This window comes from Bos indicus x Bos taurus, chromosome X (genome assembly GCF_003369695.1).
Source record: "Bos indicus x Bos taurus breed Angus x Brahman F1 hybrid chromosome X, Bos_hybrid_MaternalHap_v2.0, whole genome shotgun sequence".
NCBI classification, from domain to species: Eukaryota; Metazoa; Chordata; class Mammalia; order Artiodactyla; family Bovidae; genus Bos; species Bos indicus x Bos taurus.
In genome coordinates this window covers 17,915,163-17,938,944 of record NC_040105.1, presented here as the reverse complement: position 1 = coordinate 17,938,944, position 23,782 = coordinate 17,915,163, and the positions used below count along the sequence as shown (strand labels likewise).

The window sequence follows — 23,782 nt, the reverse complement described above, 5'->3', positions numbered from 1 at the left end:
ATATATAACCTTTTAAGTGGAATCAGTTTTACACTGAGATAAAACTTTTTGTTTCCTTTTGCAGCAAATTATTTTCCACCATCTGAAATAACTCTGCATGAGCGTTTCTCAAAAATTCAAGTTAAAAAAGCTGCAGATGCAAATGAAACTAAGTTGAGCTCGGATCCAGAAATTCACAGGTAATGACTGATTATTGTATGCCCATATAACTCATGGGAATAAGCCTCAGAAAAGATGTGGGAACATGCTGCCTGCCTCTTGGGTTTACTGTAGACTCTAGAACAGCATTTCCTGCCTAAAACAGGACTGACCCAAGTAGGTACTAGGCCAGTGCACGTTGATAGACTAGGTTGTATTAAAGCCATGACTGCTGCTGCTAAGTTGCGAAGCCATGACTAGCATTGTTTAAATGTGCAGGACTTTGAAAATATTTACCTATCTAACTTTGATTCTGCTGTGTCTATAGTAATTGCCTACTGAAGTTATCACTGGAAGAATGAAAGACAGTTGTCGAGCCATTGAAATCATGGGTTGCTTCATGTCCTCAGAAATGACTGTTCTGAGGGCAGCCGGATGAAAACATATGTCTTCTTCTGCTGGCACCTGTCCAAGCAGGTGGTGCGCCCTGTCTTGTGAGCTGAGTTGAATCAATGTTAGAATGCAGTAGATCACCGGAGCCAAGTTTAAGGTTACACAGACTAGTGATTTGAGAACTACTAAGGCTTCACTGTGATGTTGTTTACAGGATATGTGTGTCCTGGGAGACTGCCACATAGATGAAAAACCACCTGATAGCAGATTACTTTTTCTTCCTTCAAGACACACCAGCTTTATTTCAAATTCCATTCTGTATTAATGGAATCGAGGTATCAGTGTATAACATAATTATTTAATTGTAATATGCCTTTATTATTTTAGGAGAATAGATATGTCTTTGGCCGAGCTTCAGAGTAAACAAACTATGGTATATGACTCAAAACAGGTAAGTGAATATGGTTTTTGATGGGGGATTATCTTATTGTTGACAAACTAATGGGAAAGGGAACTGGTCATTGGGAGTAAAAAAGGTAAAGTGGGTGAGGAAGGATGATTGAGACCCAGGAATCTGAAATTTACAAAGCTCTCCAAGTGATTCTAGTTTTCAGCCAGGTTGCAAAGAGAACACTGGCAAAAGACAAAAATATTCCCTAAGAGAGACAGTCCCTAAGGATTTTACAGCTTTGTAAAATTGACATAAAATTATAGTGTTTAATATTCATCCCAAAACATCACAGTATAAATCTTGCAGAAAGTATGTTTGATACCTTTTTTCCCCAAAGCAGTCATGTGAGATATATTTTTAAGTTGTATGTGGAATGCATGCAAAAGAACTTAGTTTCATTTGATATTGCCCTTCTTTTTACTGAAGATTATATGAAAGATTCTATGGAGTATGAACTAACAAAATAATGAAAATAATACTTTTTTTTATTGTTCCCACCCCTGCCACCTCTGCCTACCCTCATTTCATTGCTATTAGAAAAACTATCTTAACTAGCCAAGGGGGAAGAAAACTGGCTCTTGTTTTAGAAGAAGTATATCAAGTTCTAAAAAACCTGCTAATTATTCATTGAGAGTGAAGAGTTTTTTAGAGATTTTAATAAATACATTTATGATAAAATATATAAATAATTTTTTTCACATGTATGGTTACAATTTTACTGAATTTATAGAGATAGGTTAGTTTATTGAATCAATGATATTTTCAGGAAATTTCTGTTAATCAAAATACTATAATAAACTTATAGGAAATTTGAGGATTTTTTTAAATTACCTTTAATTCACTTAACACAAAGTATTATTTGATTGTCTTTCCTTGCAGTCTTATGTCTGAAATTTTAACATGGTCACTGTCACAGTACATACAATTTTGGATGCTTTTTCTTTTTACATAAGCTATAATAACATTCCTTTTATGTAAAGTCTCTCAACTCCCAATGACCTTTTTATAATTGAGACTTTGCAAGTTTTAGTACACTTTTCAGTGTTTTTCCATGTTTACTTCCACATAGTCTATATCATCATAATTTAAGTGGTTGTACTTTATTCCTATGACAAATTTGCCATAAATTTTTCTTCCCTTCTCCTTTAAAATTTTTTCACACTCAAGTTACTTTCATTTTTTTGTTATTTTTTAAATAAAACATTTTGAATATACTTGGATAGATAGACTTTTCTTTGGTATAGAGGCCCAGAATTCGGATTCCTGGTTCAGTGTTATGAACTCTGCTGACTGTGTTTTGTCAATTGTGTCTCAAAATACTTCTATCTGTTTATACTACTATTAACAAGATGAGTACAAGATAACTTATTTAGGACTTTAACTTAGGGTTCTTGTTCAATACGGTCTTTGTGCAACTAACAGTAATGTGAATGGTTTGTCTTCTGTCAAAATTCCTCAGACTCTGGTCAAAATAATAGATCCAAGTGACCTACGACATGACATTGAAAGAAGGAGAAAAGAACGGTTACAGAATGAAGATGAGCACATTTTTCACATAGCTAGTGCTGCAGAGAGGTAATCAGTAGATGAAAAACATCCTTTTATCAGAGAGCTTTTGGTTTTAGCATATTTTCCAATTTTGTGTGTGTGATGGTAATTTTCACTTTAGTGTAGGAATTTAATCCTTCAAATCCATGTCATATGTTTATTAAAATGTTTCAGAGTTATTCAGTGGTCATCATGTGCTATTTCACTGAAACAATAAAAATTATGGGGTAGGTGAGTATTTGAGGTCTTTGTGATCTAGAGAGAAGTGTAGTAGCTTTTTTAATATCAGCAGGAGCAAATACCAGCAAATATATGGACTATTTGGCTCAAGCCGATTGAAACTCTGACACATTCTGCCTTTTAGATTCTGGTATTCTTTGAATATTGCAAGATTTCCTGAGGTTATTGCTATCCTCTTTCAGAACTCTTCATGGATGTCTGTCCATGAAGCAGAGGCAGGTGTAGTAGATAATGCAGAGGAGACCTGGGTTTGAATCCTACCTCTGCCAGTTTATAAACTGTTTGCTCTTGGGCAAACTTGCTTAGTTTTTGGAGCCTGTTCCTCTATAAAGTGAGAATAACCAATTTATGTTGGACAGGTTAGAAATATCACATGAACTAACACATGTGATGTACTTAATGCCATGAGTGGCACATTGACTGTCAGTAGATCCTTGTTTTTCGTTCCCCACCCTGTACCTCTTTTTAGGGCTTCTGAGTGTTCTAGAGTGGTCGCAGTTAATCTCTAGTTCTGAAAACTATGTAGAACTCATGGCAACTCTGGGACCCCATATGATTATGTGGTGTAATTGAACAGGACAAAATTTCCAGTTCACTCAAGGGTCCTTAAGTTATTTAGATCTCCCAGAAAGTGGGAATGTGTGAATAGAAAAGGCTGGTGCTAATTCTATTTCCACAGTCCTTAGTTTCAAAAATTAATATATTTGACTAGACTTTTAAGTCATGTCTATGGGTAACTAGGTCAAGATACTAGAGCTTGTTTAAAACTGGAATTGATACTGACAGTAAGTTTGGGATTAATTAAAAGATAGCAAAACTGCATGTTGAGGCATATGAAATAATTGAAAATAAAATAGTTAAAATCTTGTCTCTTGGTGGGTGATCTCCCGTTTCCTATATGACATGGCATGACTGCTCTTTAGTGACACAAGCTCTGTCATGCTATTCTTGACTCAGCAAGTGCAAGAAACTCAGGGTACCAAGAAAAAAGGGTTTTAAAACAGATTTTAGATAATCAACGTACTATAAAGACCATGTGAGGCTTTAGAATATATCTTTATCCTTTGAGGTGATGAAGAACTTGAGCAATGGAGTTTTACCTGAGTTCAATACCTGGCTTTGTAGATAACCTAGCTGTGTGACTCACCTTGGACAAGTTACTTAATCTCTGTTTTCTTAAGCTGTAAAATAGAGATAAGAATTATACTTACCTCATGGTGGTGGTGAAGATGAAGTAAAGTGATGCATGTAAGCTGCAGAGTAGTTAGTCAGCATTAAGTATTATTAATGTTAGCTTTGAGGATAGCATTGTGTGCAAAAATGTCTTCTGGCAAGTTGTCTTTTGCTGGATCTGTTGAGCTGTTTTATTTGTATTAGATGGCTAGTGTGTCTTGGTGGAGCCATGAGAATTTTTTTTTAGATATTACTTACCATAAAAGTCACCCTTTCAAAGTGAACAATTCAGTACTTTTTAGTATAATCACAAAGTTGTGCAACTGTCACCACTATCTAATTTCAAAACATTTTCATCACCCCCAGAAGAAACCCTGTACAATTAGTTGTCACTCCCTATTTCTTTGTCCTTCCAGCCCCTGACAGCCACTAATCTACTTTCTGTGTGTATGGATTTGCCTATTCTTGACATAATTGCAGTTATATAATATGTGTCCTTTTGTGACTGGCTTCTTTCATGTAGTACAATGTTTTTTATGTTTCTCCATGTTGAGCGTGGACTTCCCTGGTGACTCAGTGGTAAAGAATCCACCTGCAGTGCAGGAGCCGCAGGTTTGATCCCTGGGTTGGAAAAATCCCCTGGAGGAGGGCATGGTAACCCACTCCAGTATTCTTGCCTGGAGAATTCCATGGACAGAGGAGCCTGGCAGGCTATCGTCCATAGGGTCACAAAAGAGTCGGACACAACTGAAGTGACTGAACACACACACACACACACACACACACACACACACACACACACACACATTGAGCATAAATAATCCTTTTCTGGCTGAGTAATGTTCCATTGTATGTATTCACCACATGTTTATCCATTCACTGGTTGATGATTATTTGGATTGTTTCCGCTTTCTGACTTTTGTAAATTACGGTGCTGGAACATTTGTATGCAAGTTTTAGCGTGGACATAGGTTTTCACTTCTGTATATACCTAGGATTGGATTTGCTGGTTCATATCATTACTGTGTTTAACTTTTTGATGAACTGCCAGTCTATTTCCATAGTGGGTGCACCATTTTACATTCTCACTATCAAGGTGTGAGGGTTCCATTTTCAATACATCCTCACCAACAGCTGTTATTGTTCATCTTTTAAATAAGATAATATAGAACCTTTAATCTCTCATTTTATCCTAATTCAATTTCCTTGTTAACATAAGAAAAACTTTTTATTTTATCCTTTTATAGAAATTCAGTTTATTGAAATTGACCTCACTAATATTTTTCTATAAACCTTTTTAATCAAGTCAGTGTATAGGTTTCCATAGAAATTTAGAAGAAATGAAATATTACAAAATTATAAGTCATAGGATATAACTGTTTCTCTCCTATGCAGTTTTTTTTTCCCTTAAAAGTTGTATGTAGGCTCTGTGTCTGTGTTTGCTCACCACTGTATCCCCACTGCCCTGGGCTCAGTTCATATTTGTTGAATGAAAGATTTTCCAAAGGTGTAGACAGGACAGAGACACTGAAATCATAATGCATTTAGATCTGGATCACTTTTTATTCCCTGATACCTTAAAGTCTTTCCCAAGCAAGCCTCACATCAGGGCATTCTGTCTCATCTCTAAGACCCTGGTGTTCTCTGTCTTTTCCTACTTCCAACTGGCTTCTTACCCTAAAGTCTCTATGTCTCCTTCTGACACACTATTTCTCCCACTTGTCACCAGCATTAATAAGTTCCCTACAGTGTCACTGAGGTGCTGTGTTAGAGGGGCGTGGTATGTGTGTGATAATGCAGCTTCTAAATATTATCAGTAGACTTCAAGAGAACATCAAACTGCCTAGATTTTCTTTTTATCTAGGCGGGTTTTAGAAAACATCAGTTTTTATTTTTGCTATTGTAACAGTCTGTATCTACTGAACTAGAGTTAACTTTGTAAAGATCTTTTATGCATATATTCAACAAATATTTATATATTAATGTCTATGTTCTAGTCACTGTTCTGAGCACTGACTTAGAACACTGAATTTTGACTGTTTTAAGTATAAGATTCATTGGAATTAAGTACATTCACAGTGTTGTGCAGCCAACACCTCCAGAACTTTTTAATCTTCTCCAACAGAAACTCAATACAAATTAAACAGTGACACCCTATCCCCCCAACTCCTAGCCCCTCATGCCTGTATTGACATCGCTATGAATGTGCCTATTTTGAATACTTCATACATATATAAATAGAATCATGCAATAATTTTACCTTTCAGTCTGACTTATTTCACATGGCATAATGTTTTCATCCATGTTGTATCATGTGCCAGTATTTCATTAAAATAATTTATTCCTTTATAAGGCTGGATAATATTCCATTGTATGGATATGCCACATTTTATTTTTTGATGAACATGTGTCTGTCTTTTGGCTATTGTAAACCATGCTGCTGTGAAGATTGGTATTATCATATTTTTGATTATAGCCATCCTAGTGGGTTTTAGGTAGTACTTGTGGTTTCGACTTGCATTTCCCTGATGACTAATGTTGTCAAACATTTTTTTCACGTGCTTTTGTGTGTGTCTTCTTTGAAGAAATATCTATTCAAATCCTTTGCCCATCTCTAACGGAGAAGGCAGTGGCACCCCACTCCAGTACTCTTGCCTGGAAAATCCCATGGACAGAGGAGCCTGGTAGGCTGCAGTCCATGGGGTCACTGAGGGTCGGACACGACTGAGCAACTTCACTTTCACTTTTCACTTTCATGCATTGGAGAAGGAAATGGCAACCCACTCCAGTGTTCTTGCCTGGAGAATCCCAGGGATGGGGGAGCCTGGTGGGCTGCCGTCTATGGGGTCACACAGAGTCGGACACGACTGAAGTGACTTAGCAGCAGCAGCCCATCTCTAAACTGGATTATCGTATTTTTATTATTGAGGAGTAAATTCTTTTTATATTCTGGGTAATACCCCTTTATCACATACATGCTCTGTAAAGAGGATTTTTTAAAGTCCATTGTTTTGTTTAAAGTAGTAGTAGTAGTACAGGTATGATTACTGTTAATATTTAGTACATTTCCTGTCATTTTTTTTCTGGGCATATACATGTATATTTTAAATAAGTGAAATTATCCTCAGTATTTTACTTCGCCCCTTGCTCTTGACTTACTATCATATCGTGAGCATTTTGACAGAATATAAGGTTTCTTGACATTTTCAAAAATCCTATGTGGCTATTTCATGTCAGGTTCCAGGATCAGAGCTGGGACTATAAAACAAGCTATTGGCAGTGTCTCCTCTGAAGAAATTGTACCTTACTTGGTGAGAAGGCACATCAGTAGTTACAAACACAAATGATACTTGTGAAGACCCCAAAGTGCTGTATGTGCACAGAGCAGGGACCCCTAGTCCACTGCAGAGGGGACTGGGAAAGCCTTCTTGGAACAGGTTCAAGTGGGGCTCACTCTTGAGTTTGATCTGAGTTGGAAGGAAATTGCAGCAGAGGAACCGGATGGGCCAGCGTGTAGAGGCAGATGATTTTGTGGTGTGTTCCAGGGGCCGCGTGGAGCTGATGTTCCCACAGTTTGGTGTGGGTGTTGGGGAGGTTAGGATGAAGCAGCTGGCCGAGGCAGCAAGGGTGTGACCGGAAGGGCCTTGGTGGTCAGTGAGGGAAGTGTGGATTTTGTCCTTGTGTCAGTGGGGTCCTGTAGCAGAGCTGCAGTGAGGCCGAGGCTGTGAGCTCTCTGTTTGCCACAGAGCAGGAAGGGTCTGAGGAGCACTGTGGGAGAGGCAGGATGTGACAGAAAGAGAACCCCTTGAAGGCTCTGGGAATGAGGCAGGGTCAGAGGAGAAGCCAGGGAAGGACCTCCCTCCTGGGTAGAGCTGGTCAGGAATAACCCTTGGGAGCCTCCAGAACTCACTTCAAAAGGAGAGGGGAGCCAGAGTACAGAGGCCGCAGCTCTACCAGTGAGAAGGCCCAAGTTGCTCACCCGCCTCTTCTCTGGAACTTTAGCCACTGAGTCTGTTGGCCCAGGGGGGGCTGTCCACTGCTGCCAAAGGCTCAAGAGCCGTGACTATCTTCCCTCAGAAAACATACAGTCTGTGTATGATTTCAAGAGTTCCAGCCCTAGGAAGCCTGTCCTTGGATTCCAAATTAAGAACCCTGGTCCTCAGAATACTATTTTCCCCTGTTGCTAACTTCCAACTTGGCTAAATAATGTTCATAGAAAAATGAAGAAATGAGGGGTTTAGCCCTCGTAACTATTATTTGTAATTTTAGTAGTGATAAATAATTGAGGTTTTTTTGTTGTTGTTGTTGTTTTTTACTGTCGTGCTGGTTTGTTTCCGAAGGGTGTAATTTGATTTCTCTTGTTTATTTGTTGGATAAACATAAACTAATAAAAGATTCTTATTTTCTCTTTCATTTTATTAGGAGTGATCAGCATTCCAGTTTTTCAAGGTCGAAGGATACTCATGTTGATGAATTCCAAAAACCTACATCTTTTGAAAAATCAAATTTTAGAAAATTTATTCAGAAACCTTGCTCAGTAAGATTGTATTCCCAACTTTTTTATTTTTGTATGTTCCATTTTCCTTCTCACATGTATCTTTAGGTACATGGACCACCAATGTTTTTCATGTTTGTAATTGTTTATTAATAAGTGTTATGATTCTGTTGTTCAGTGTTAAGATTCTGTTAAGGCTTATAGTTATTATGACCAAAGAAATGATCATCTCATTTGATTTAGCAGGATTTTACTGCATGTATTATAGAACTAGGTTTCTTAAATTTTTTGTAACAATTTTATTAAGGCTTATTTTACATACCATTAAATTCACCCAGGGAAGGTATACAATTTAATGATCTTTTATTAATTTACCAATATGTGTGCCATCACCATAATCCAGTTTTAGAACATTTTCATCACCCTCATTAGATCCCTCAAGCCTGTTTATTTATTCCTTGTTCCCACCCCCAGCTAACAACTAATCTACTTTCTGTTTTTAAAGATATGCTTTTTCAAAGGGCACCTCACAGAATGGCAGCTGCCTTCCATAAGAGCAAGCAGGTGACAGCTAGAAAGATGGAAGCAGTGTCTATTTGTAACCTAATCTCAGAAGTGATATCCCATCACTTTGACCATGCTCCATTTGTAAGAAGCAAGTCACTAGACAGAGCCCATATTCAAAGGCAGTAGCATAGGGGCCTGGATACTGGACTGTGGGGATGATTTAGAGCCTCATCAGAAGCCGCCTGATACAGTCTTCCCACTGGTCCCTTCATGTACAGAATACGCCTCCTCCCTCTCAAGGTCCCCCACAGTCTCATCTCATTACATGTGTCTTTTTGCACTTATTCAAATATATAGACTTAGTATAAACTCAAGATGACTACTAGGAAAAGGATTTTATATGACTTTTCTTGAACTGGGGAGAGAAATAAAGATGTGAAAGAGGAAAATTTGTGAAAAGTAGACTCCATAGCAAATGGAATAAATAGAAGGTTATAAGGTATTGATTTTGGAAAAAGAAATCCATCTTCAGAATGGGCCCATCTTCTATGTTACCATCAAAGGCTTCAGGTTCTTTGTAGTTACAGTCTTAATACTCTGCCTTCTGGAGAGGGAAATGGCAACCACTCTAGTATTCTTGCCTGGGAAATCCCATGGACAGAGGAATCTGGTAGGCTACAGTCCATGGTGTTGCGAAAGAGTCAGACACAACTCAGTGACTAAACAACAACAACTATAAACATTAAAGCAACTCCTAAAATAAAACAAAAAATGTATTGATAATAAGTGGAAAAATAGAGAATATAAAAATCACACACACACACACACACACACACACACACTCTGCTTTCTGATACTTTCTTAGTCATGGCAGGAGCATCTACTTAAAGCAGGAGCCTGAGTCAGCAACACCTGCCTCGTACAACATTGAGAATTTATGTTCTTGGTCAGTGGGAACTTTAGCAATTCCTGAGTTTGTTTCTCTTCTGGGTGCCTTGAGTAAATACTAGATTTACAGTCCCCTTTTCTAAAAGTCACAGACTGTGTTAATGCAAAAGTGTGTATTTTGTTAACGATTCTCACATTCATGAATTAAACTAGTCCTTCACAAACTAGCATAGGTTACATGAAGGAAGATGTGTGTATGTTCATACAGCTAAGCTACATGTTCTGTGTTTTTAATCCCATGCATTTAAAAATGTATATTTTGGGGGCCTTCCTGGCTGTCCAGTGATTAAGACTGCACTTCCAGTGTAGGGGGGTGCGGGTTCGATCCCTGGTCAGGGAACTAAGATCTCACATGCCATGGGGCACAGCCAAAAAAAAAATTGTGTATTTTTTGAATGTTGAACTTTTAAAAATAAAATTTAAAATATATTAACCCATACTAATAACTTTTTTCATGCAGAGTGATACTATGCAGAGAAAAGATGTCATTACTCACAGACCATTTGTTGAGGAAAACAATCAAAATACAAGAGGCTTTAGAAGACCTTTTAAGGTAGAGTGCTATTTTCCATCTAATTCCTGCTTTAGGTTTTTGCTTTAGAACATAATGTTCTAAGTGTTAGTAAATTAAAAGCTCTTTATGTGATTTTTGAAGTAATAGCTTTAGTATTTCTGGATTATAGTTAACTGTAATCAGTTTAATGATGACCCCTTTCCTCAGAATTTGATTTTCAAATATATTTTACCAGTGGAACCCTTTTTCAAATATTATATGGAAACTCAAATACATAAAACAGATCTAGATGGAGTGGCTCCAGGTGGAGAGGCAGACAAGATCCTGCCCCTTTACCTCTAAGATGTAATCGCGTAGTTATAGAACCTTCTCCAGGATTCACCGATTAAGAAACCTTGCCCTTAGACATACAATCCTCACAGGTCTTCCAGATCATCAGAGAAAGTCTCTGGTCCCACATGCTTTGTTAAAACATATTTCATCACATTACAATTACTTGTACAGCTATGTCTGATGTCAGTGTTACTTTTAATCAACTGAAATGTTTGTTTTTCTAGAACAATTCATGCCTCAAACATGGAATAAGAATTACAGTGCAAAGTATTATATTTCTCTCTCCTTGCTTTCAGAAGTTGGGGTGCTTTTAAAATCCATTTTGACTGAATTTTGATAAATCCTTTTTTCATATTTTTTCCACTCAATAGTGTCTCTTTCCCCTCCCCTGAAAAAGAAAAGAACCTGAGGTTTTTTTGGTGAAAGTAGCAGGCAGTTTGGCTAGAGTAGTTAGCTCACTAGGAGGAAGTTAGTATGACCAGAAAGGTAATATAAATGATCTCCAGACCATAGACTAGGAGTGTACTTGAGTGATCTTCTGTTAATACCTTGGCTTCCTAAGTCAAAATTTCTAGATGTCAAAAAATTTTTTTCAGTGGGAGTAACACAATTTGTAGCCATTGCCTAGATAAAATTTTTAACTAATGGTTCATGTACCTAAAAGCATGTGTGACATTAGGTTTTCAAAAATAAAAAATAGGGGACTTCACTGGTGGCCTAGTGGCTAAGACTCCATGCTCCCAATGCAGGGGACCCGAGTTCAATCCCTGGTCAGGGACCTAGATCCCACATGCTGCAACTAAGAGTTCTCATGCCACAACTAAAGATTCCGCATGCTGCAACTAAAAAGATCCCACATGCCATAATTAAAAGAACCTGCTTGCCAGCAACAAAGAGTGAAGATCCCGTATGCTGCGACTAAGACCCAGCACAGCCAAATAAATAAATATTAAAAGATAATAGCTAGGACCATAGAATATATAAACATGTTTCATACCATCTTTTAATCTGTTGAGCAATGAGGTATAAAACTAAAAATGTAATGTCTGCATAACTCAGAGACAGTGTAGGAAGACTTTCAGATTTAAGTGTTTCCTACATGTTGCACTTCTCATTGGTAATATGTACTTGATTGTAGTAATTCTTCTAAGACTTGTAAGATCTATTTCCTGTTATCCATTCTCCTTAAGGGAAAATTCTTTAACATTAAAAGGAGATGAAATAATCCTTCCTAAGAAAAGGAGCTATTTCATTAAAATTTACTTTTTACATAAATTGGACTAATTCAGAGTCAGATAGTAATTACCTTATTAGATATGTAAAAATGGGAATGTAAATCACAAGATTAGCTCTGATGTATCAAGTTATAATTCTGTTTCACCTGAAATTGTTTGTAGCCTTAAAAAAATAATAGGCCTGGTATAAATACTTTTTAATAAACTATTCTTCATTATGCATAATGTACCCATTTGTGAAATCATCACAGAAAGAGGAATCTACTTAGTTTTAAAAATTACTCCTTTGTAAGATACCAGTTGTATATTTCCCACATGAGACATACAAATACTCATTGTCCTCTATGTCTGTTGTAATACTGGACAGTTATACAGGCCAGGAAATGTCTTGTTAAGTATAGCTCTTATCTTGGAAATATGTGCAGTAGTGGGATTTTTATGGTAAAGAAAGATTGACTCAAAATTACTGACAAGGATAAAGTTAAGAAGAGTTTTTGATTCTCAAATAGATGTTGATACTTCCTCCACCCATTTGGGATTTGATATATTTCACTATGAATCAGAACAATAATTCTGAAGTTTTTAAAGTTGTGTTTTTCTTAGTATGATAAATTTCAAGAATTTAAAAATTTAACTTAGTAGTTTAAAATATTCATTTTATATAAAATATTTTTAAAATTATTACTACAAAATGAACTAAGAAGCTAATTTGAGGAAAACATACTTTATTACTATCATTAACCTTTTCCCTTTAAATACCTGTAATACCTAGAATTAAGGGCAGCCAAAGTTCCAGACCTTTTGCCCTTTCTTATACTAACAAAGTAGATTTGGAAGCTGTAGTTTTAACATTTAATTATTTTTTTCCTTTACAGACCAACTTTAGAGGTGGCAGATTTCATTTCCAACATAAATCAGACCTAGTACAGAAGAGCTTGTACATTCAGGCTAAATATCAGCGTTTACGGTTCGCTGGTCCAAGGGGATTTGTCACTAATAAATTCAGAGAAAGATTACTGAGGGGAAAAAAGGTTAGTTGGATTATTATCATTTAAAAATGTTGAGTGACTTTAGAACTCCTAAAGTATCTATGTTTAATAGATAAATTCAGGTTTTTAAATTAAATTTTGACCTAAGAAGCAGCCTACATATCAAAGTTTTTATTGCATGATAGTTGAAGAAAAACTTAAAGGAATAATGGTAAAAGATTTGTGAGACCACTTAATTTTAAAATGCCTTGGCTGTTATACCTCAAATACTTTAAATATGCCAGCTGTTTGAACAGTTTAGAATTTCTGTCCTATGGTTAATCTTTGAAATGGAAATTTGGGTAAAGACTTAGTGTCTGAATCATTTTAGCCTAATACAATGTAAATTTTCTAAGTACCAAAAAATATTGAATTGACTACATAAAAATGGCACATAATTACAAAATACACTAACTTTTCTTTTTTCCCCATTCATTTGTTTTTTGTGATAAAATACATATAACAAAATTTGCCATTTTAACCATTTTTATACAATTCAGTGGCACTACTTATATTCACAGCACTGTGCAACCATCATTACTATATGCTAACTCTTACTATTAATAAAAAGTTTCACTACTTGATGATTTGGATTGTGTACTCTTTAGTTGTGGATTGATTTTATTTAAACTTGCCATGTTGGCATTTGAAAATGCAGCATGCTGCTGCTGCTAAGTCGCTTCAGTCGTGTCCGACTCTGTGTGACCCCATAGACGGCAGCCCGCCAGGCTCCCCCATCCCTGGGATTCTCCAGGCAAGAACACTGGAGTGGGTTGCCATTTCCTTCTCCAATGCATGAAAGTGAAAAGTGAAAGTGAAGTCGCTAAGTCTTGTCCAACTCTTCATGACCCCATGGACTGCAGCCTACCAGGCTCCTCTGTCCATGGGATTTTCCAGGCAAGAGTACTGGAGTGGGGTGCCCAATATAAAAATAACTTTTGCAAATATTTGAAATGAGAACAATAGCATTTTACTGTTATGTGAGGCATGTTTGTCAATTTTTGACTCATTTTTGTTAATTATTTGGGGCTAATATTTTCTTTTGAGAAGTAGATGTATATCTAATGTTACTATCAAATAATCTAGTTGTAGCTTTATAAATTTTCTAACCTTCAGTGTTCCCATAAATATTCATGCTGGTAAAGCCTTTACACTGAGCTTACTTAGTGATTTTAGTAAAACTTATTTTTCAAAATAAGTAGACCAGTAGAATGGAGTTAACAATTGTTTTTTTATTGAAGTTTTCGAGTTGAATAGAATATCTTCTGTAACTTCTCCCACCCTTCAATTTTAACTGACAACCTTAAAAGAAGTTTTTAATTTCACTATGTCTGTCACTCTTAGTGTTATGAAAGCTGTCTCTTGTTTAAAAATGTGAGAGTGACTGAAGTCATTTTCCCCTTTCATACACTTCCCATATGTTGGATCAAGGTGCTGCTTCTCTTCCTGTCTCATGTGACAAGTTTCTTTGCAGCAGATCTTCTAGGCATGCGTCCCCAGTCAAAGGTGGCAGCCTGGCTATTCTCAGGGAAGCTGGTCATTGATCCCCACTCGAGAAGGAAGGCTGAGGCAAGCCTTTTCCTCAATTGCAAGGTTGGGTTTCATGTACATAGCATGTGTTTGTCTTTTGTTAGCTCTGTGCAGAACTTTGAGTGTTAGCTTCAATTAGCTCCATTTTTACCTGTGTTTTTTAGATGATTTTGGGCTCCTGAGTGCTCACTTGACTGTTTGCCTCAGCCTGCAGTGTCTGTATGCTCAGTGAACTTGCCCCATTTCCTCATCCTTTTCTTTGCCTCAGCTTGTTTCACTCCTGCTGGCCACCCTGTTCTTCCAGACCACATTGCCTGCCAGCTTTACTTAATAGCCTGTAGAAACCAGATATCAAGCCTTCATCTTAGGACATAACAAGTTTGTCCTGGAAAGAGCCACAACCTGCTATGGGTCTCCAATCTCTAGGTCTTAGGCTTTTTGTATTATCTAGGATATAGCGGTTGTAGTTAGGGTCTCAGGCAGATCGTGGCTTTACCTTCTTCTTGCATTTCACTGCCAACTGAGTGCTTTAGAAGTTGTCCCCATACACTAGATTTTTTAATAAAACAGTGTCTACTACTCTTTTTCTCGGGCCTACCATTCTGCATACTACTTCAAAGATGTTTGTTTAGTAGCTACTTTGACATGAGCTTTTCTAGCCTGGCTACTGTCAATGCCTACAAGTCATAGCCAGACTTTGTATCGATTTTTGTTTGAACTTACATCCACCTCTCTGAGCATGGCATGAAATCAAGCACCCTACTATTAGCATCCTTCTTGACAGTTGGGCTCCACACTCTCCTGAACTTTAGGGAAAGGAATGAGGCATCACAAACTGCTCTGTTTCTGTCAGGGTCTGAACTAAGGTACTTAAGACTAACTTCGCCTTAGGGATGTCCCAGTAGTATAGTGCTACTCTAGAATCCCACTCCATAGTACCAACTGGTAGTTTAGACCTAGTCTTCTATTTTACCTTGACTTTCATGCCCTACAGAAAAAAAGTGAAGTCCTGGAGTCTTTGGTTTCTTCCAGTGTTGCTTCATCCCAAGCTTTAGCATTGGGGGTGAGGGGGGCGGACTTTGAAGCTCCTGCCCTGGAGAGAAACCTTAGTCCAGGCAGCATCTGTACCCTGCTTTGGCTTTTTTGACCTACTAAGCAGTTCATTATTTTCATTATTAGACCACCAGCTAGGTTAAGGATGCTTGGTTAATTAATTAATCTAGGTGTCCTGGAGCTTCTTGATTCTGAAATTAGATATGATCCAATGTGTTCACATATGCCTCAAAGTCCACCAGGAAGGTTTACAGTGATCTTGTCTGGATTTCTCACTTTCCGACCATGTTGAATTGTCGAGGCTGATCATTCATAGCTTGACGTTCTTATCATGTTCATCTGTAGTACAGTCTGGTTACTGTGCCATCAGACATGTGCTTCTTGTGTCCAGTACCAAACAGTTTCAGGGAGGAGTAGGGGAGATCCTTGATGTGCTCCTAATATATTTTGTCCATTTACCAGAACTGTCATGGCTTCCCTAAACTACTTTAGCTTCCTAGCTGCCTACAAAGTAGTAAGATTCCAAGGCAGTGTTAGGAACATGCAAAACTAAAATGCTTCCTCCTCATTCATCATGCACTTGTCATATTAACCCAATTCTGGCACCCAAATTCCATTTTATTATGTTTCCTTCATCTTGGATTCTGTGCTTAGGCTAGAAGATGAGGAGATAGGAGAAGTGTCTGTTACCCCCTGGAAAGAGACTTTTATCCACTGTCATTCATAAGTGCCCCCATGAAATATTCTCTGCTCATCATAGAAAGTTTCCAGAAACTCTTGAGGGTCTGTCTGACTATGTACCAGACTAGGACGGAGAAGCTATTCAGAATTCATGAAGCCCCCTCTGGGAACATTGCCTCTGAAAAACTGCATTTGGTCAGGAAAACATGCAGCTCCTCAGCGTCCTAGACTCCAGGAGTCCCCAGGTACCTGTCAGCTCAGTGCCTACCAGAGCTCTTCTGAAAGTGGATAGGAAGAGGGGAAGGAGAGAGCAGAAAGAAACACTGTGGGGAGGAAGCTAGAGACTGGGATTCATGGCTTTTGGGGTTGGAAAAAAACACAGGGGTCATGAGGTACAAAGAGCAGGAACCAAGATCAGATGAATCAACAAGAACCTATTATGCTCCTGCTGTATCCCTCGAGTTGAAGGATGCTGGGGCACAAAAGAAGTAATGATTGTGATGGTTGCACAACTCTGTGAATACACTAAAAACCATTGATTGTATTTTTAAATGGGTGAACTATATGGTATGTGAATTATATCTCAAGATGTTAAAAGTAAAATCACACTTGCTCTTCTCCCCAGACCACTGATTTCTCCTCAGGGTCCGTAGCTCTCACAGCTAGCCAGCCAGGCTAGAAACTTGTCCTCCTCACCCTCCTAATTCTTTGATTACAATTGTCCCAGGTATTCCTATTTAACTCATCTATTGTTCCAATTCACTGCATGTCACTCCACTCTGTGGATGTCTTATTTATTTCAGTGTTTTTCAAACTTCTTTTGCTTACATACCCTAAAAGTACAAAAAATTATCTACCTCCCTGTACATTTTTAGGTTGGTATCTAATACGTTTTTATCATAATTTTAATTTGTTATATAGGATATAATTTATGGCATATTATAAATAGAGAATCTTAAGTAAAATTGTTACATCATCATTTTAAATCTCTTTGGTGAACCTGCACACCACAGGAATTCGATAACTAGCATCCATTTTTTAAAATACGCAGACTTTTTTTTACCTTGAATTTGGATCCCATTTGCCCCATAGACTTTTAACTTTGAAAGTCTTTTAGTGCTCAGCAAATAAAATTTGACAGATAATATTAATAGATTTCTATGACTATTAGTTTGGATTGAATTAATAATATAGTTGATCACAATATTATAAATATATTACAGATTTTGTTAAGTAGTGATTAAACAAAAGTTTTATTGGAAATGCATTTCTCTTTTCAATTAGTTTGTGTGTTCATAGATAAATATTACTTATTACTAGTAGAGTGTATAGGATAATATTGTTCCATTATCGATTCTAATGTATTTTTTCTTTTTGTAGATATAAGTCCTGAGAAACCTTGTTTATAGGATTGTATAGATGGAAATGAAAGGACTTTTATTATAGCAGTGCCACTCAGTTCTTTGGACTCACTCTCAATTATAGGCCAGAAAATCACTTAGTGATCTGTCATCAAAAAGTATTTGAATATTCTTTTACTGACAGGTTGATTTTGTCCTCCTACAATTAAAATAAGGCAAAAAAAATGGAAAGCATCTGACTTGCAGAAGTATGATCTTTATTACTAGCTACTAGGGTTGATTCTGGAGAAGGCAATGGCAACCCACTCCAGTACTCTTGGCTGGAAAATCCCATGGGCAGAGGAGCCTGGTAGACTGCAGTCCATGGGGTCGCGAAGAGTCGGACACAACTGAGTGACTTCACTTTCACTTTTCACTTTCATGCATTGGAGGAGGAAATGGCAACTCACTCCAGTGTTCTTGCCTGGAGAATCCCAGGGACAGGGGAGCCTGGTGGGCTGTCGTCTATGGGGTCGCACAGAGTTGGACACAACTGAAGTGACTTAGCAGCAGCAGCAGGGTTGATTCACTTTCTTGACACCATCACCAGTATTTCCAGGTGCCCCTTTTTTGGGGGAGGGGCCCCAGGTAATGCAAAGTACTAAGATTCAGGATAAGAAGGTGTATCTTTCTAGTATAAAAGTATATCTTTCTAGTATAAAAAGGAAGGGAATCAGCCTTAACCCATTGTACAGGCAGATTAATTATGGAAAGCAAGCATTGAGCATTTGAAGGTCTGGAAATTAATCCCCTCCAAACTGTCTATATGCACATACACCCTGGAAAATCATCATATACCCCTAAGAGTATGTGTTACCCCAGTTTGATGATTGCTGACTTACTTAACCATGCCTCTGTTGATGACTTAAAAAAGTCAAAGTCACTCAGTCATGTCCCACTCTTTGTGACCCCATGGACTATATACAGTCACATGGAATTCTCCAGGCAAAAATACCGGAATGGGTATAGCTGTTTTCTCCTCCAGGGAATCTTCCCCACCTAGGAATTGAACCCAGGTCTCCTGCATTGCAGGCGCAGGATGCATTGTTGCTGTTGATGACTTAGGGATAGTTTACAGGTTTTTTTCTTCTGTAAAGCAACTGAGCACATTGACATTTTGGTATCTTGCCATGGCTTCATTTTTCCTCATTTTTGTTTTCACGAGAAGCACATGAAAAGGCCTGTTTACCTATGCCTAGCTAGCACGCCACATTATTAATCTCTATTACCCGTTGTCAGTCTAATAGCAGAAAATAGTTCTCATATGCCTTTCTTCAGTTACTAATGATGTGAACATATTTTTTATGTGTTACTGGTCATTTGTATTTCTTCCCTCAGTTTCCTTATTTCTATGCTCTACCAGTGTTTCTGTTGAGGGTTGGTACTTTTTCTTACTGCTTTGTGGGAGCTTTTGATTTACTGAGGGCCTTAACCTGTCACGCATTTTGCTGCTATTTATATTTGTCAGCTTGTGTGTGTGTGTGTGAAATTTTTTTTTCTTTTTTATTTTATTTTCTTTTTTAACTTTACAATATTGTATTGGTTTTGCCATATATCAACATGAATTAGCTTTTATGGTGGCTTTTACATTACCGACCTGGTAAATTTTCATGAATCTATCAGGTTAATCCTATATCTTTTAGATTTCATATCATGTTTGTGCTTATAAAAAAAATACCTTACTGTGTTTCCTTTAAGTAGTTTTATGGTTAATTTTTTCAATATATAAATACTTGTTCCTTTTAGAATTTGTCTTTATGAAACAATATAAGGTCAGGATCTAATTTTTTTCCCAATGGATGGTCAGTTTTTCTAACACTGCTTATTGAGTAGTTTGTCCTCCCCTCCCCAACTAGAAATGCTACCTTTGCTGTGTGTTGCATTCTTAGGTATTCCAGGGCTTTTCGGGGAATCTTTAGAGCCTCCAACTTGCTCTCTCACCTCCTGTGATTTGTTTATTCTGTCCCTTTGCTAGTAACACAGTTAATTGTCCCAAAACACAGCCTGAGTCATATCACTCTTGTGCAAACATCTTCCAAGGATTCTGTTGCCTATTAAAAAAAAGAGACCAGACTTGTTAGCCAGGTCCAGCTCTAAGCTGCCTTTCTAACCACATTTTCCCATGTGCCCTCTGTTTTTTGGAGCATAATATGTTTCATGTATTTTTATCTTTATTCATGCCGTTCTCTTGACTAGAAATTGCCTCCAGATCCCCATTCTTTTCTTATTAAACCCCTCTTTCCTTTTAAGATCCACTGTAAAGTCTTATGAAAGCCCCCTCTTTAGCTCTTGCTTCATTTGGTCTCTAACTGTTCCTTCTTACCTTTCTATTTCCCCAAATAGTTGATCAACTCCTTGAGGATAGAGGGAACCTCATTAGTGTCATGTCTCCCCCTACTACCTTTCATAGTAGTCTGTCTTTTAAAATGCTTGTTGAATGGAATCTAATCACAACACACAGAAACACATACACATACACCTCTATAGCTCTAAAAAGTTAGTGCACAGCAGCAGTTGTGTCAGGGGTCCCGAGAACCACCCCAGGTTCAGTGATTCACTAGGAGGAATCAGAGGATGCAGCCTGTGGTGACGCTGGTAGCTGTGATGTTCAGCGGAATGCTGCACGGCACAGTCAGCACAGAGAGGTGCACGGACGAAGTTCAGAGGACAGTGGGTACAGGTTTTCAAGAGTCCCATCCCAGTGGAGTCACATAGGATGTGCCTGAGACCCCAAACAGTGAGCTGTTTGGGGGCACGCGTGAAATGTTGCCAAGCAGGGAATCTCGGTAGAGACTCAGGGCCCAATGGTGGTCATGTAGGTAGCCCCTGCCAGGCACATACCACATTCCAGACTCTGAGCTAGAAAGCAGATGTTCAGCATAGACCATGTTGTTTGCACAATTTATGCACTCATCGATGGTGAGAACTTCCCGAAATGTAAGTTCTTAGATGCCAGCCAAAGGCCAGCTTTATAAGCAGGCCTTTCAGAGGATAGCAGTCAGGTATGCTATGTTCACTCTTTTCTGCACAGCCACATTTTTGAAGAGCTTGTTTCCACAGGTGGAAGTGCCTGAAGAGAGGTGGAAAAGATCAGGATGTTAGAAATGGTCAGGGAGTATATGCTAAGTATTGTGATTTCTACTGTCTTTACCGAGGAGGGAAGTTGTAAGCTGAGCCTTGGAGAGCAGGACTTAGAAGCAGTACAGCCAAAGATCCATTTTTGTCAGTAGAATGTAGAGTTGGATAGAGACAGGGGTATGCAAATTATAGAGGACCTGGAAATCTGGGTAGAAAAGAGAGGACATGAGGTGGTGGCAGTAGAACGTCTTCCTAGACTGAGAAGGAGAAAACTGTCTGAGGCTGAGGGCTTGGTGGGCAGGTTCCAGGAGGAGGCAAAATGGAGGAAGACCAACAAGGAAATACTTGCAGTGACACAAGTGTCAGGTTATGAACACCTCGACGAGGGTGGTTCATCTAGGTCTAACTAACTCCTATGTCTAGTTCAGCATTCTACTTAACACAGGTTTTCAAATAATTGGAAGAATGTAGGGATCAATCTGAGAGTGGGTGTAGAAGAAGCCATGTCAGGGGTGAAGGTGATGCAGAATAATTACACATTTTTACAAACAAAATGTTTAAGTTGAAGTTTTTCAGAATTATTACAGTTAATGTTTATTTTTAAAGTTGTTAATAGGCAACAGATATTTTATTTGAAGATCAATGTAAATGCTATTTATATTATATAATGAGTAAAGAAATAGGATACAGTGAACTCTGGCTCTATTTAAAGGAATGATGTTGACAAAAATATATATGTATGTATTTTGAACATTTCATTAATCAAAATAGAAGAATTTCCTATCAGTACTGTTTTTGTTTGGAATTAGACGTTTCCATACAAATATAAGTGCCAAAAAATAAATAAACTTTTAAATTTTTTTCAGTTTTAGTAATATAAGATCCTAGTTAAAAGGTAAGGCTATATGTATTAATAAGTTTTTTAATGTCCCAGAAAAACATGCCATTCTACCGTTTTTGCTCTTTTATTAATTGCATGGTCCTGTGTCCAGTTTGTGGTTGGTAATTTAGTATTTTGCATAGCATCACAGTATAGAATTCACATTTGTTAAGTCATAGTCTTATTGTTATTGTGAATTCCTTTTCCTGTGTTTATTGAAACCATACATCTTCGTACAATGTAGGTAACCATCCAAAAGCAAGAAAGCTTTAACCCCTCTAATGGCTTTCTCTGCTGTTATCAGTTAAGCTAGAAGAGTCCATTTAGTTTTAGAATTAGATACCATATGATGACAAAGATAAAGGTTGTGTGCGTGTCACATTGGGGTCTGTTTTTGAGAGACTAAGGTTTAAGAGTCTTGATTTTTCTGTCAGGGATGTCCCCAGTGAAACTCACCTAAGTAGCAAAATGCTGTTTTCATTAACTTACTAATACTAGCCTATTGAGTGCCATATATTCTTTGTCCTACTGACACCATTTGATAGCTGCTTTGATGTGTTTTGTTGTTACTTTCTGTCTTTGGGTATATATATATGTATATATGTATATATGTGTGTGTGTATATATATATATATATATATATATATATAGCTTTGTGGGGATCTTGAGTACAAGTGGTAATATATTAATTAAAATATTTTGAAAATTGGAGTGTAAACAGAATTCTAGCTCAGATGTTTGAACCGACAATTCTTTTGAAGACCATATTTCTCCTGTTTTCTCTCAATAGGAATATACCAACATTGACCCAGCAATCTAATCGGAAATTGTTATAAATGGAAACGACACTACAGGACGATATTTGGGAGCATCTTTTTATCAAGAGTTAGAATTGGCACTAAAGCACTAATACTGTAACTTTCTTGATAAAATAATTTTATTTTTCTGTAGTGGAATGCTGCAACTTTTTTACACTTAACAATTGCTTTTAAATTACAGTATTCAATTTAAAAGTTGTATTAACTACAGCTTCTTTTGCAAAAAGTCTCAAAGGGGCATTATTTGTTGATGCATTTTTCTCTGAGCATGGTTTCATAGAGAATTGAGTTATATCCAGACATTTCTATGTTGAAAGTTTTGCTTATGAAATAAAACAAAGTATAAATTGTATAGTGTCTGTACATGAAAGAACTTTAAACAGTGGCCTTACATAGCAATTTTTATATCAGATTTTTCTTTTTCTGATGACATTTTGGCTTACAACTTGAAGTTTTCTTAAGCTTCTGAAGATCGAGGTCTATATACTTCATACATTTCATATTATGACATAAGAAAGCGCAAAAAAGGTGCTTCAAATTTTCCATCAGGTAGTTATGAGTGCACTGAATTTTTAGTAATTGGTTCATTCAATTTTTTTTCCACAACTATTTGTTCTTTTCCAGTTTCAAAATGCTATTGTGAAAAATACATAAAGGTTTTATAATCTATATATTCCATCTTACTTTCCCTCAGGGTAAGCTTGTGCGTATCATATTTTTAAAGGCTTTTAAAAAATTGACAGACAAAAATCTCATATTTGGAAATTGTACTTTACTACAGCATTACACATTTTGCAAGCACATATTATAAAGTTTTCAGTTCAGTTGTACTGAGTACCTACAATGTGTAAGATAACATCGATGGGACTTTCAATGATATTTTAAGTCTCAATACCTTGTTTCTTTGTTTTCTGTGTTCTGCTTAATAATAATATACATTCCCACTTACATTTTTGTCAAATGTTTAATTGTAATGAAATAAAATACTATTGCTCCTTCTGCTTGAAGCAATTACTTGCCAGTTTATGAGAACATTAATTTCATATGAGAATTACAGCCCTAGGTATGACCTGTTGATGTTTAAACCACTTCTCTGTACTTAACAAAGACCAAACATAATATACTAAAGGTTGAGAGAGAAATTGGCATTCCTGGTTGAGCATCTCCTGGTCACATTTCTTTCTTACTGGTTTCACAGACCTCAAGAGGCACTATTCTGTTGGTGGTTTTGCTGCTTTTAAAATCTGATGGGTTGGCGAAATCTGGGTAAAGCGTACATAGGATCTCTGGATTATTTCTTATATCTACATGTAAAGTCAATATAAATTTCAGTTTTTAA

At 37.2% G+C, this 23,782-nt stretch overlaps 1 protein-coding gene across 8 annotated transcripts in view; it reads left to right on the top strand.

Annotated features, from left to right (window-relative positions):
- BCLAF3 (BCLAF1 and THRAP3 family member 3) overlaps positions 1-23,450 on the top strand; it is a 52,441-nt gene extending 28,991 nt beyond the window's left edge. For 5 of the 8 annotated variants that reach the window (XM_027533362.1, XM_027533359.1, XM_027533361.1 and 2 more), the window contains 7 exons: positions 65-179; positions 919-982; positions 2,442-2,557; positions 8,366-8,480; positions 10,354-10,446; positions 12,851-13,006; positions 22,416-23,450. In XM_027533362.1, coding sequence (XP_027389163.1) covers positions 65-179; positions 919-982; positions 2,442-2,557; positions 8,366-8,480; positions 10,354-10,446; positions 12,851-13,006; positions 22,416-22,445 — 689 coding nt within the window. In that variant the 3' untranslated portion in view covers positions 22,446-23,450. Of the gene's footprint in view, positions 1-64; positions 180-918; positions 983-2,441; positions 2,558-8,365; positions 8,481-10,353; positions 10,447-12,850; positions 13,007-14,477; positions 14,597-21,611; positions 21,641-22,415 lie in introns of all 8 variants that reach the window. The other 3 variants (XR_003509563.1, XM_027533363.1, XM_027533365.1) reach the window with 3 other exon arrangements.
- Positions 23,451-23,782: the final 332 nt, after the last annotated feature.